A 14,307-nucleotide genomic window follows, 5' to 3' on the forward strand; every position below is an offset into this window, starting at 1 on the left:
GTGCCACTCTTCTTATAATGTGAGTTTCTAATTCAGACAAAAATACTGCATGATTCACAGAATCAAATGCCTTAAATAAATCTAGAAAAGACAAATCCATTTTGTGTCTTTTATACTGTCTGTTTACCAGTTCATCAAAAAATAGTTTTAACTGTTGTTATTGTAAATCGCCTTTTTCTGAACATGTGCTGCAAGTTATTTAGTAAGTTGTATTCACAGACGAAAGATTCTATTTGATCCAGAATTACACTTTCAAGTAACTTGCCAAGTGTTGAAGTCAATGAAAATGGCATGTAATTATTTATGTCATCAGTTCCTCACTTTTTATACAGTGGTTCAATCTTGTAAATTTTTAAAAGATCAGGAAAGGTCTCTCAGCCTGTTGAACTGGTTATTAAATGTCTTAGTACTTTTATCAATTCCTTTCTGCATTCCTTAAGTAATGTAGATGATGTATCATCCAAGCAACTAGACGTTTTTAAAATGGTTCAAATGGCTCTGAGCACTATGCGACTTAACTTCTGAGGTCATCAGTTGCCTAGAACTTAGAACTAATTAAACCTAACTAACCTAAGGACATCACACACATCCATGCCCGAGACAGGATTCGAACCTGCGACTGTAGCGATCGTTCGACTCCAGACTGTAGCGCCTAGAACCGTACAGCCACTCCGGCCAGCAGACGTTTTTACTTTTAGTTTTTAACTTATTTTCATTACCTCAGACTCTGTTACACTAATTACAGAAAATGAATAACTCATTTAAACAGAGTTTATCCTGTAGTGTTGAGTCAGATATATCTTCTCTGCAAGCTTTACTAAAATGTTCTATGAAGGCCCCACATACTGTCTTTGGCTCATATACCAATACTCTTTTTTCTCGTAGAGCTACAATATGCAAACTAGAAACTGCCTATTTTCACATTTTTCATTTATTGCATTTCAGGCTGTTTTGTCAGCATTACTGGATTTACTTATCTGCTCAGCGTAATAATGTGATTTTAGATTTTCAGGGCTTCCCTGTAAGTCTGCCACCTTTGTAGTTTTTTAAGAAGTACTGAGCAGCACATTTAATTTTTCCGTATCTTCCTTTAATTTGTGGATTTCTGGAATTATAAGTTTCTTTGTATAATCTGGTTTCCTTGATTTTTTAGCTTTGAATATACCTGATTAAGATTGTGGTTAAATATTTCATAGAAATGGCCCCACTTCTCATTAATATCACCTGATTTGTATATCTGCTGCCATACGAAGGAACTAATGGCCAAGAAACTCCTGAAGTGGTTGCGATGCTATTGCGAATGTAGTAGACAAATCTTTATGCAGTCAAATGCCATTGAAGACAACAAAGTCACCATTTGTAACCTAGTGGGATATGACACACACTGAACTGTTGTTGAAGCCTCCTCTGAGGTGAGCTTAAGAGTTGGTAGTATTCCCACTAGTGTCAACAACACATAATATACTGCAAGGTGTCAGAAGGGTTGGTCCACACAACCTAGTAAGACAAAAAGAAATGTTTGTTTTGGATGTGTGTCAGAAACTTTTGACTCACTCTGAATGTACAAGAGAGGAGATTTTAGCATTAATTGCAACCAGTGTCATTGCATAGGTCCATCACAATATATGTCAGAACAAAAGGGTGAATATGGAGGGGAGGAGAAGAAGAAGAGAGCTGGGCTCTGTTGTCAGAACCCATGTACCAGTAGAGAAAATACCAGCAGCTACTTTCTGGGATTCAAAACGGTGTATCATTCAGTGAGTTTCTTCATGAATGCAATGTACTAACATACTACTGCAACCCGTTACAGCTACTTTTTGGGATTCAAAACGGTGTATCATTCAGTGAATTTCTTCATGAATGCAATGTACTAACATATATATATAGTTATAATAGAAGGAAACAGTCCATGAAGGAAAAATATACCTAAAAACAAAGATGATGTGACTTACCAAATGAAAGTGCTGGCAGGTCGACAGACACACAAACGAACACAAACATACACACAAAATTCAAGCTTTCGCAACAAACTGTTGCCTCATCAGGAAAGAGGGAAGGAGAGGGAAAGACGAAAGGATGTGGGTTTTAAGGGAGAGGGTAAGGAGTCATTTCAGTCCCGGGAGCGGAAAGACTTACCTTATGGGGGAAAAAGGACGGGTATACACTCGCACACACACACATATCCATCCACACATATACAGACACGCTATTCTCCCATGGAGACGATCGTAGAGATGCTGGATGTAGTCCTGTGGAACGGCTTGCCATGCCATCTCCACCTGGCGCCTCAGTTGGACCAGCGTTCGTGCTGGACGTGCAGACCGCGTGAGACGACGCTTCATCCAGTCCCAAACATGCTCAATGGGGGACAGATCCGGAGATCTTGCTGGCCAGGGTAGTTGACTTACACCTTCTAGAGCACGTTGGGTGGTACGGGATACATGCGGACGTGCATTGTCCTGTTGGAACAGCAAGTTCCCTTGCCGGTCTAGGAATGGTAGAACGATGGGTTCGACGACGGTTTGGATGTACCGTGCACTATTCAGTGTCCCCTCGACGATCACCAGTGGTGTACGGCCAGTGTAGGAGACCGCTCCCCACACCATGATGCCGGGTGTTGGCCCTGTGTGCCTCGGTCGTATGCAGTAATGATTGTGGCGCTCACCTGCACGGCGCCAAACACGCATACGACCATCATTGGCACCAAGGCAGAAGCGACTCTCATCGCTGAAGACGACACGTCCCCATTCGTCCCTCCATTCACGCCTGTCGCGACACCACTGGAGGCGGGCTGCACGATGTTGGGGCGTGAGCGGAAGACAGCCTAACGGTGTGCGGGACCGTAGCCCAGCTTCATGGAGACGGTTGCGAATGGTCCTCGCCGATACCCCAGGAGCAACAGTGTCCCTAATTTGCTGGGAAGTGGCGGTGCGGTCCCCTACGGCACTGCGTAGGATCCTACGGTCTTGGCGTGCATCCGTGCGTCGCTGCGGTCCGGTCCCAGGTCGACGGGCACGTGCACCTTCTGCCGACCACTGGCGACAACATCGATGTACTGTGGAGACCTCACGCCCCACGTGTTGAGCAATTCGGCGGTACGTCCACCCGGCCTCCCGCATGCCCACTATACGCCCTCGCTCAAAGTCCGTCAACTGCACATACGGTTCACGTCCACGCTGTCGCGGCATGCTACCAGTGTTAAAGACTGCGATGGAGCTCCGTATGCCACGGCAAACTGGCTGACACTGACGGCGGCGGTGCACAAATGCTGCACAGCTAGCACCATTCGACGGCCAACAACGCGGTTCCTGGTGTGTCCGCTGTGCCGTGCGTGTGATCATTGCTTGTGCAGCCCTCTCGCAGTCTCCGGAGCAAGTATGGTGGGTCTGACACACCGGTGTCAATGTGTTCTTTTTTCCATTTCCAGGAGTGTATATATATATATATATAAAGATGAAGATGATGCACGCAATTGTATCACTAACAGTATGCAGATGCTTAAATAGCCTTAACCAGCAATAAAATCTGTGTAGTACCATGCATCTTTCAAACATCTTCCCAATAGTCCAGATTTAACCCCAGGTGACTGTCACATACTTTGGCCCTTAGAAAACTTGTCAAAAAGACAAAATTACAGCTACCATTTGATAGTTATCAGTACATGCACACTTGGCTGTTGGGACGTTCTCTTCTTTTTTCAATGAAGGGAACAAGAAGTTACCCATCAACTGCAGAAAAAAATTCTGCTGCCAGAAACAATATGAAAAATAATATAGTGCTTTTGTAATATTATTAGTCAACAATAAAAGTATAAAAAAAAGGCTAAATCTGATGGACCCTCACACATTTTGTCAGTCACACAGCAAGTCTGGTGGAGGGTATCGGAAGTTCACCTCTAATATGCTCTTGCTACAGAATAATATAACATAAGTGTTTATCTCATTTAACATCTGCTATACATGTGAAATAATGTTTGGCTGCTTGGTTGAACGGTACTCAGTCTGGAATCATCCCTTTGTTACACAGAGGAGTATTCAGGCCCATCACTCTCTCCCACTCACGCAAAGACCTCAAGAATTTCCAGAACTGCAGCAAGTTTGATATCAATCAGTAAATGCTAGAGATGAACTGCTTTTCAGAGGTATTGACTGTCATTTTGTTAACTATATAGATAAGATAGGCAATAACAAAATGAAAAATAAGAACAATAAGGAAATGCAAGTAGCATAATTAAGGCACATTTGCTTGACTGACTATGTTTAACTTGAATGCCTCAAGTCCTGTCTAATTTTTGCGTTTCTTGAAAATACAGAATCTGTGTGTGTATGTTATGTATGCATCCAAAAGTATCTTGCCTAAAGTGAAAGACTGTGATGGGCAAAAAAAAAAAAAAAAGAAAAAAAAAATATATATATATATATATATATATTTACCACGCGGGAAAAACATACCCAAAAAGAAAGATGATGAGACCCACCAAACAAAAGTGCTGGCAAGTCGACAGACACACAAACAAACACAAACACACACACAAAAATCAAGCCCTCGCAACCAACGGCCGCCCCGTCAGGAAAGAGGGAAGGAGAAGGAAAGACAAAAGGATATGGGTTTCAAGGGAGAGGGCAAGGAGTCACTCCAATCCTGGGAGCGGAAAGACTTACCTTAGGGGGAAAAAAGGACAGGTATACACTCGCACACACACACATATCCATCCGCATATACACAGACACAAGCAGACAGGATTGGAATGACTCCTTACCCTCTCCCTTAAAACCCATATCCTTTTGTCTTTCCTTCTCCTTCCCTCTTTCCTGACGAGGCAACCGTTGGTTGCGAAAGCTAGATTTTTGTGTGTATGTTTGTGTTTGTTTGTGTGTCTATCGACCTGCCAGCGCTTTTGTTAGGTAAGTCTCATCATCTTTCTTTTTAAATATATTTTTCCCACGTGGAATGTTTCCCTCTATTATATTCATATCATTAATTTGAACCCAACAATCACGTTTGTTATTGTTATTGTTATTGTCACTGTTACATTGCGTAGTCTTTTCTGTCATCTTATTTCCTCCTTCTGTTTTTGCCAGCAGTTTTACTTTCTATTCACCTTCTCCTTTTTTACCGTAATCCAGTATACAATTTTATCCCGCCGATATATACTCAATAATACGTAATAATACGTAACCCACTGACAAATGTCTGCTTGTGTCTGTGTATATGCGGATGGATATGTGTGTGTGTGCGCGAGTGTATACCTGTCCTTTTTTCCCCCTAAGGTAAGTCTTTCCGCTCCCGGGATTGGAATGACTCCTTACCCTCTCCCTTAAAACTCAATCCTTTTGTCTTTCCTTCTCCTTCCCTCTTTCCTGACGAGGCAACCGTTGGTTGCGAAAGCTAGAGTTTTGTGTGTATGTTTGTGTTTATTTGTGTGTCTATCGACCTGCCAGCGCTTTTGTTGGGTAAGTCTCATCATCTTTCTTTTTAAATATATTTTTCCCACGTGGAATGTTTCCCTCTATATATATATATATATATATATATATATATATATATATATATATATATATATATATATATATATATATATATATATATATATATATATATACTTAAAAACAAAGATGATGTGACTTACCAAATGAAAGTGCTGGCAGGTCGACAGACACACAAACGAACACAAACATACACACAAAACTCAAGCTTTCGCAACAAATTGTTGCCTCATCAGGAAAGAGGGAAGGAGAGGAAACGACGAAAGGATGTGGGTTTTAAGGGAGAGGGTAAGGAGTCATTCCAGTCCCGGGAGCGGAAAGACTTACCTTAGGGGGAAAAAAAGGACGGGTATAGATTCGCACACACACACATATCCATCCACACATATACAGACACAAGCAGACATATTTATGTCTGCTTGTGTCTGTATATGTGTGGATGGATATGTGTGTGTGTGCGAATCTATACCCGTCCTTTTTTTCCCCCTAAGGTAAGTCTTTCCGCTCCCGGGACTGGAATGACTCCTTACCCTCTCCCTTAAAACCCACATCCTTTCGTCGTTTCCTCTCCTTCCCTCTTTCCTGATGAGGCAACAATTTGTTGCGAAAGCTTGAGTTTTGTGTGTATGTTTGTGTTCGTTTGTGTGTCTGTCGACCTGCCAGCACTTTCATTTGGTAAGTCACATCATCTTTGTTTTTAAGTATATTTTTCCTTCGTGGAATGTTTCCTTCTATTATAACCATATATATATATATATATATATATATATATATATATATAATAGAGGGAAACATTCCACGTGGGAAAAATATATTTAAAAAGAAAGATGAGACTTACCAAACAAAAGCGCTGGCAGGTCGATAGACACACAAACAAACACAAACATACACACAAAAATCTAGCTTTCGCAACCAACGGTTGCCTCGTCAGGAAAGAGGGAAGGAGAAGGAAAGACAAAAGGATATGGGTTTTAAGGGAGAGGGTAAGGAGTCATTCCAATCCCGGGAGCGGAAAGACTTACCTTAGGGGGAAAAAAGGACAGGTATACACTCGCACACACACACATATCCATCCACACATACACAGACACAAGCAGACATTTGTAAAGGCAAAGAGTTTGGGCAGAGATGTCAGTCGGGACGGAAGTACTTCCGTATGTGTGGACTTCCGTCCCGACTGACATCTCTGCCCAAACTCTTTGCCTTTACAAATGTCTGCTTGTGTCTGTGTATGTGTGGATGGATATGTGTGTGTGTGCGAGTGTATACCTGTCCTTTTTTCCCCCTAAGGTAAGTCTTTCCGCTCCCGGGATTGGAATGACTCCTTACCCTCTCCCTTAAAACCCATATCCTTTTGTCTTTCCTTCTCCTTCCCTCTTTCCTGACGAGGCAACCGTTGGTTGCGAAAGCTAGATTTTTGTGTGTATGTTTGTGTTTGTTTGTGTGTCTATCGACCTGCCAGCGCTTTTGTTTGGTAAGTCTCATCTTTCTTTTTAAAAATATATATATATATATATATATATATATATATATATATATATATATATATATATACACACTGTGATGCATTCTATGTGGGAATGACCAGCAACAAACTGTCCATTCGCATGAATGGACACAGGCAGACAGTGTTTGTTGGTAATGAGGATCACCCTGTGGCTAAACATGCCTTGGTGCACGACCAGCACATCTTGGCGCAGTGTTACACCGTCCGGGTTATCTGGATACTTCCTACTAATACCAACCTATCCGAACTCCGGAGATGGGAACTTGCTCTTCAATATATCCTCTCTTCCCGTTATCCACCAGGCCTCAATCTCCGCTAATTTCAAGTTGCCGCCACTCATACCTCACCTGTCATTCAACAACATCTTTGCCTCTGCACTTCTGCCTCGACTGACATCTCTGCCCAAACTCTTTGTCTTTAAATATGTCTGCTTGTGTCTGTATATGTGTGGATGGATATGTGTGTGTGTGCGAGTGTGTACCCGTCCTTTTTTCCCCCTAAGGTAAGTCTTTCCGCTCCCGGGACTGGAATGACTCCTTACCCTCTCCCTTAAAACCCACATCCTTTCGTCTTTCCCTCTCCTTCCCTCTTTCCTGATGAGGCAACAGTTTGTTGCGAAAGCTTGAATTTTGTGTGTATGTTTGTGTTCGTTTGTGTGTCTGTCGACCTGCCAGCACTTTCATTTGGTAAGTCACATCATCTTTGTTTATATATATATATATATATATATATATATATATATATATATATATATATATATATATATACACACACACAGAATTGTGAGAGCCCACAACAGTGTGCAATTCAGTAAAATTAGAAATACCATATTCAGGGTCCTCGATGGAATAACAACAATATGGAAAGGATAGATTTTCACTCCCCACGTAGAGTAGGTGTTGAGTGACAAAAAGGTACAATGAAAAAGACTTCTAAGCTTTTGAATAAAGTCCTGCTTCCAAAACAGAAAACACGCATTCACACAAGCACAACTGACACACACAGACCACCATCTCTGGACACTGGAGCCTAGCTGCAATTGCACCTGATTAAGCAGCAATCTGCTGGGGTGGGTGGGAGGGAGGGTGGTGATGGTAGTGGTGATGACTGGGGAGGGGGAGGGAGGGAGGGAAGGAGGAGGCATCGGGTGGAAAGGGGGAGGGACAGCAGGGCAAGGATTAGGGAAGATACTGTGCTTCTGTAGTTCTGTGGAAGCATGTAGGGCCACTACATTCAGTGTCAGGGCAACGTGTGCAGGGTCCTTAGGAAACTCAAATGGGTATCCCTGGAGTGAAGGCCATTCTTTTCGATAAATGCTACTGAGAAAATTGAGAGAAGTGGCATTTGAAGCTGACTGCAGAACGATCCTACTACTGCCAACATCCATTTCGCATAAGGGCCATGAACACACGATAAGAGAAATTTGGGCTCATATGGAGGCATATAGATGATCATTTTTCCCTAACTCTGTTTCCAAGTGGAACAGTAAGTGACACATATACTAGTAGTGGTACAATGTACTTTCTGCCACACACCGTTTGGTGGCTTGCGGAGAATGTATTTAGATGTAGATGCAGAGGAGAGAAATAGAAAAGGGAGTTGGGAAACAATTAGTGGGAGCACAGGTGGGACAGAAGGCTGAAGGGGGAGCAAGGAATGGGATAGGTGGCTAGAGGACAGGGACTAGCGAGGGTTATTATCAAGGGGAGTTACAGGAAGAAAGAATATTTTGTAGGGAGAGTTCCCACCTGCACAATTCAGCAAAGTTGGTGGCGGGAGGAAGAATCCTAATGTAGGAGGCAGTGAAGCAGTTTTAAAGTGAACCACATCTTGTTTGGCAGCATGTCCAGCAACTGAGTGGTCCAGCTGTATCTTGGTAATAGTTTGGCAGTGGCCATTCATGCACACAGGCAGCTTGTTAGTTGTCAGGCCCATGTAGAAAACAACATAATGGTTACAGCTTAGTTTCACGATGACGTGTCTACTTCCACAGGTAGCCCTGCGTCTGATGGGGGTAGGAAATGTCTGTGACATGACTGGAGTAGGTGGTAGTGGGACGATGAATGGGAAAGCTTTTGATCTAGGTCTGTTGCAGGGACATGAGATTGGTTACAGCTTAGTTTCACGATGACGTGTCTACTTCCACAGGTAGCCCTGTCTCTGATGGGGGTAGGAAATGTCTGTGACATGACTGGAGTAGGTGGTAGTGGGATGATAAATGGGAAAGCTTTTGATCTAGGTCTGTTGCAGCGACATGAGATATGGGGCAAGCGGTTGGGAGCAAGAATGAAGTAGTGATGGGCAAGGATATTATGTAGATTCGATAGGCAGGGAATACCACTGCAGAAACGATAGCATGGATAGTGGGAGAATATTCCTCACTTCAGGGCATGATGAGAGGTAGCTGAAACCCTGGCAGGGAATGTGATTCAGTTGTTCTGCTCCTGGGTGGTACTGAGTCATGATAGAGGAGTGCTCCTTTGTGGACAGACAGTGAATATGTGACTGCAGAGACAATGCACAGGATGTCTATTTCTGGACAAGGTAGGGAGGGTAAATTTGATTGGTGGAGGCCTCAATGAGACTCTTGACATATTTTGAGAAAGAGTCAACAGTTCTCTCCAGTAGAACATTAAAATTAAAAAAGCCATAAAATGTGGTTGGGTGTAAAATAGAAAGAAAGATTAGAAAAGTTGTGTTGAAGAAAGGCACAATGAAAAGACTGCTACACATTTAGCTTTCAGCCAGAGCCTTCTTCAGAAAAGAAAGGGAAACATCATGTCCATATGACCACTATCTCAGGCTGCTCTCGCCAGGATGCTATGGTGTCACATCGAGCACAATCAATAATCAGGAGTGGAGTGGAGAGAGTGAAGGAAGACAATGTATGGGAGTGCAGAGGGGGGGGGGGGGGGGGGGAGAAGAATTGCTGCCAGGTGCAGCATACGGGGACAATATAATAGCCAGAAATAGCTGCAAGGTGCAGGATCGGAAGGCTGGGGGAGGGGGTGGTGGTGAACTGGGGGGGGGGGGGGGGGGGAACAAGGAGCAAGAAAGGAGACAAGCAGAGATGGGGAAACAGACCGGTGGATGCACTGGCTTTTGCAGTGCACAATGAGCATGAGGGGACATGAATTAGTAGGAGCTGTAGGAAACAGGTGGTGGAAATTGTTGAACGGAGAGTGTGGGAACAGTAGGTTATCATAGGCTCCGGGCAGAATAATTTCTTGAGTGGAGAATGTGTTTCAACAACAACTCCCATCCACACAGTTTGAAAAAGCTGGTGATAGAAGGGATGACCTAGATGGCCCAGGCTGTGAAGCAGCCACTAAATTCAAGGTTCTTATGTTCATCTGCATGTTGTTCCACAAAATATTTCAATGGCTGCTTCATAACCTGGGCCATCTGAATCCTCCCCTCCACCACCAGGTTTTCTGAACAATACAGGTGGGAGTTATTCTTACAATACATTCTGCACTCCCAAAATTAACATAGCTTCAACCTCCTAATTCACTTGCCCTCATCCACATAGTGTGCTGCTCTCTGCAAATGCAACCATCGGTCTTTTTCACTTTCTCTGTCCCTCTCCTCTTCCATTCCCTCACTCCCCCCCCCCCCCTTCCCACTCCAATCTATCCCTCACACCCTCCAGACGCTGCACCTGGCAGCCTTGTCTGGCTATCACCTAGTACCTGCGTTCTCCAAGAGGCAGCACTCTCCCCAACTGCACCCTGCTGTCCCTCCTCCTTGCCTGCCACACTCCACATTGCTGTTTGCATTTGACATGACACCACTGCATTCTGGTCAGAGCAGCCTGAGATAGCGGTCACGTGTGCGTGAGGTGTGCTTGCTTGTGTGAATGTGTGTGTGCGTGTGTGTGTGTGTGTGTGTGTGTGTGTGTGTGTGTGTGTGTGTGTGTGTTTTTTTTTGTTTCTTTTCTGAAGAAAGCTCTGCCCAAAACCTAAACTGCAACAGTCTTTTCATTGTGCCTGCCCAAAATTTATCTTTGTGTTGAGTGGCACTCTATCCTTTTCATAATATTGTTGACATTCCTATGCAGATAGTTTGAAAGATCAGGAATAACTTCCATTGCTGTTCTACTATACAACAGTCTGCCACATAGAATTTGGTAATTGTTAATTATGTGTTCATGCACATTCCAATTTTGTAAAAAAAAGACTGCAGTTACTGTGATGCCTATGCCAGTACAAAATAAATCAGACTCAAATAAAAATTATATAAAAGAAGAGGAAAACAGCTATATATCACATCCATAGGCACCTGACAATGAGAGTCCAGTCCATCATAACTCTTCCACATCATCTGGCAGCCTGAAGCCTAAAAACAGGCAACAAATACTGCACAGAACTTATCAGTAGAAAAGCAAGAAGAGGTGTACAAGCTGCTTCCATTTGCAGTGATTTGAAATAAACCATTAATTAACAGGTGCAAATTTCAATTACATAACACATCTCCATAAACTTAGAAAAAATTGAAAATGTGGACATTTAATTTATTTTTGTAAACATATGTAGGAAAGCACGCATCTATCAGGATAAACTGAGGAAGGAGGCCAAGCAGCAGAATATTAGCATTCAGAACTAGAGAACCCTTCTTTTTGCAATAAAGATGTAGAGGAAAATTTGATTCTGGAATTGTTGTTCTGTACAATTTACACTCAGTTTTAGCACATTTGTCAATGGCATGTGTCCCTTCTGAAAAGAAAGGTAGTCTGGTTCTAAAAGCTGCAAACTACATTAATTATTTATCATAATTCTTTATGTTTCATACATAAATTTTACAGATCATAGAACTAAAACCATAAGAGACTATGTTCAGTCTCCTTTACTCCCTACTAGTATAAACAGAATTACCAAGATTGTGCTCATAACATTAGAAGGACAGACAATCTCCACTCTGACAAGGAGTGTTTGGTACTCACACAAAAGGGGAGAAAGTACACCAGTATTAAAATATTCAATGCACTGTCTACTTATATCAGAGGTACAAGAAGTAATATCTCATAGTTTAAAAATAATTTAAAGAAGTATCTGCTTGACACCTTGTTTCGCTCTACAGAGTAAAAACTTTTCAAAAAAAAAAAAATCTTTTATGTGAATCTCTCTTGTTGCACACAGAATTGTCTCCTTATTTTACACAATCTTTAAGCTATAATACTGCAGGAGTACTTAATAACCTTCTGCAGAAATATGTATTTCCTAGGCAGTCAAGGAAAATCAGTGTTGAACATAACAACCCTTGGGAAGTTTATTACTACAACAGCACTGTTATTGTCACTTATTCATAACATATTCTACAGAGTATAATATAACGGGATGGTTAAAAAATCTACTCACCAAGCAGTGGCTGGAGAAAACAAATATAAGAGTTAAGGAAATGTTCAAGCTCTTGGAGCCACAGGCTCCTTCTTCTGGCAGAAGGGTTGAAGGGGAAGGAAGAGGGATGAGGTAAAAGGACTGGTGAGGCTTATGAAATGGAGAGAGTTACCACCTGGTAAGTGTCCCCTGATCCTGGGTTCTGGGCAACATTTCTGTGATTCTCCCCATTTCCTAAATCCCACCAGTCCTGTACCTTCATTCCTCTTCATTCCCCCTCAACCCATCTGCCAGAAGGAGCCACTGGCATTACATTCTTAACCTTTGCACGTGTTTTCCTCTGCTGCAGCTCAGTAAGGCCATTTTTTATCTATCCAATAGCATTATAATCTATCCTTTTCATAACACTGTTTGTTGATATTCAAACCTGACACTCCATTGTTTGAAAAAACAATATTTATATGCCTCAGTATACATCCTAGTCTTTCTCACCTTATACTCATTATTCCTTATACGCATTATTAAGTGAAATATGATGGAGGCAACAGAACTGATGCATGATCTGCTCAAAATACATGTTCTCTAAATTTACAATGTTGATTCCCATTTATGTCCCTGAATATCTCTGTTATACTTTCATACAGACTTCACTAACTTGTCAGAACTCTGTCAGTGTGAGTGTGAATTCGTTCTATGCCTGCTCTCATGCCAACCCAATAAAAAGAGTGTGTGTGTGTGTGTGTGTGTGTGTGTGTGTGTGTGTGTGTGTGTGTGTGTGTGTTTTTTTGTCTATTGTTGATAAAGGCCTTACTGGCCGAAAGCTTTATTTGTGACAGACTTTTTGTTGTGCCTATCTGCAACTCAACATCTCCACTATATGGTGAGTAGCAACTTTCCTTTTCATAATATTGTTACTTTCCATCCTGGATTTTCCATTGGTTGATTGTTTAGTATAACTATGTTCAATGGAACATTATAATAATTGAGGAAATGCTATGTTGTTGTCTAACAGATTAAAAGGTATGCATTCACACAAACTTGGATAATAATGCTTGAATTCTTCAGTAATGATTCAGTGAGTATGTAACAACTGCCAGCTAAGTGAAAAGCAATGTTTTAGCTTAACATTATCACTAAATTTTTTCGTATTTCTCATGCAATGTCAAGAAAACTTAAGAAATTATCTAAAAGCCCAACATTAATTAATTTTGCATGTGGTGTTAGAGTCTTCGTGACAAAACTTACTTCATTCCTGGGATAACACTACACACAGTGAAGCTGACCTGGGTTACATATACATTATGCTTGGCTATGAAAAAATACCAATGTATTTCATTCTAAAAATAGTTAATTCTAATTATAAAGCACTTGTTCTTTATGTAAGTATTATATGTCATTAATAGAAAGTAATACCCTTAAACAAAATTAATATTAGTAAACTAATATTAAAGGAACACAAAAGCACTAATAAAATAAGCATTGAGTAGAAGTTACCTTGTTAGCAAGCATGTTGGTTGTAGGAGCTCTGGTGTACCTCTGAATACCATCTGCTGGCTCTACATCATAAGGATGGTTAAGGGAGGAAGCGTGTGATGATGTTCTCGAGCGGGTGTTACCCTACAGTATTAGTAACAAGAGGAGAGCCATAGTACCATCCTAGCACATGAAAAACCAGATGTGTGGATACCTCAGGTATGAAAGCCAGACTGAATCTCAATAAAAAGAAAATTGAGGTAATACGGTTTGCTTCCAGATATCAAGTCGCTATTAAAATGGTGTCCATGATTTCAATTGTATTTAACTTCTATGAGACAGTCAGAATAACACTACATTCACAGACACAGTTACAATAACAAATTGACCACAAGGCATACATGGGACTACTGTAGTACTAAGCACTAATATCATAAGCACTAATATCATAAGCAGTAGGCTACAAGAGCACCCATACAACAGTTTGTAGGGGGGAAGGGGGGTA

At 41.7% G+C, this 14,307-nt stretch overlaps 1 protein-coding gene across 1 annotated transcript in view; it reads right to left on the minus strand.

Moving 5' to 3' along the window:
* LOC126095706 (neurobeachin-like) overlaps nucleotides 1-14,307 on the minus strand; it is a 794,263-nt gene that overhangs the window by 102,845 nt on the left and 677,111 nt on the right. Inside the window, exons 29-30 of the mRNA XM_049910457.1 lie at nucleotides 13,824-13,946; nucleotides 11,275-11,331 (exon numbers count right to left, since the gene is read on the minus strand). Coding sequence (XP_049766414.1) covers nucleotides 11,275-11,331; nucleotides 13,824-13,946 — 180 coding nt within the window. The remainder of the gene's footprint in view (nucleotides 1-11,274; nucleotides 11,332-13,823; nucleotides 13,947-14,307) is intronic.

Source organism: Schistocerca cancellata, chromosome 8, assembly GCF_023864275.1.
Source record: "Schistocerca cancellata isolate TAMUIC-IGC-003103 chromosome 8, iqSchCanc2.1, whole genome shotgun sequence".
In the NCBI taxonomy this organism is placed as follows: domain Eukaryota; kingdom Metazoa; phylum Arthropoda; class Insecta; order Orthoptera; family Acrididae; genus Schistocerca; species Schistocerca cancellata.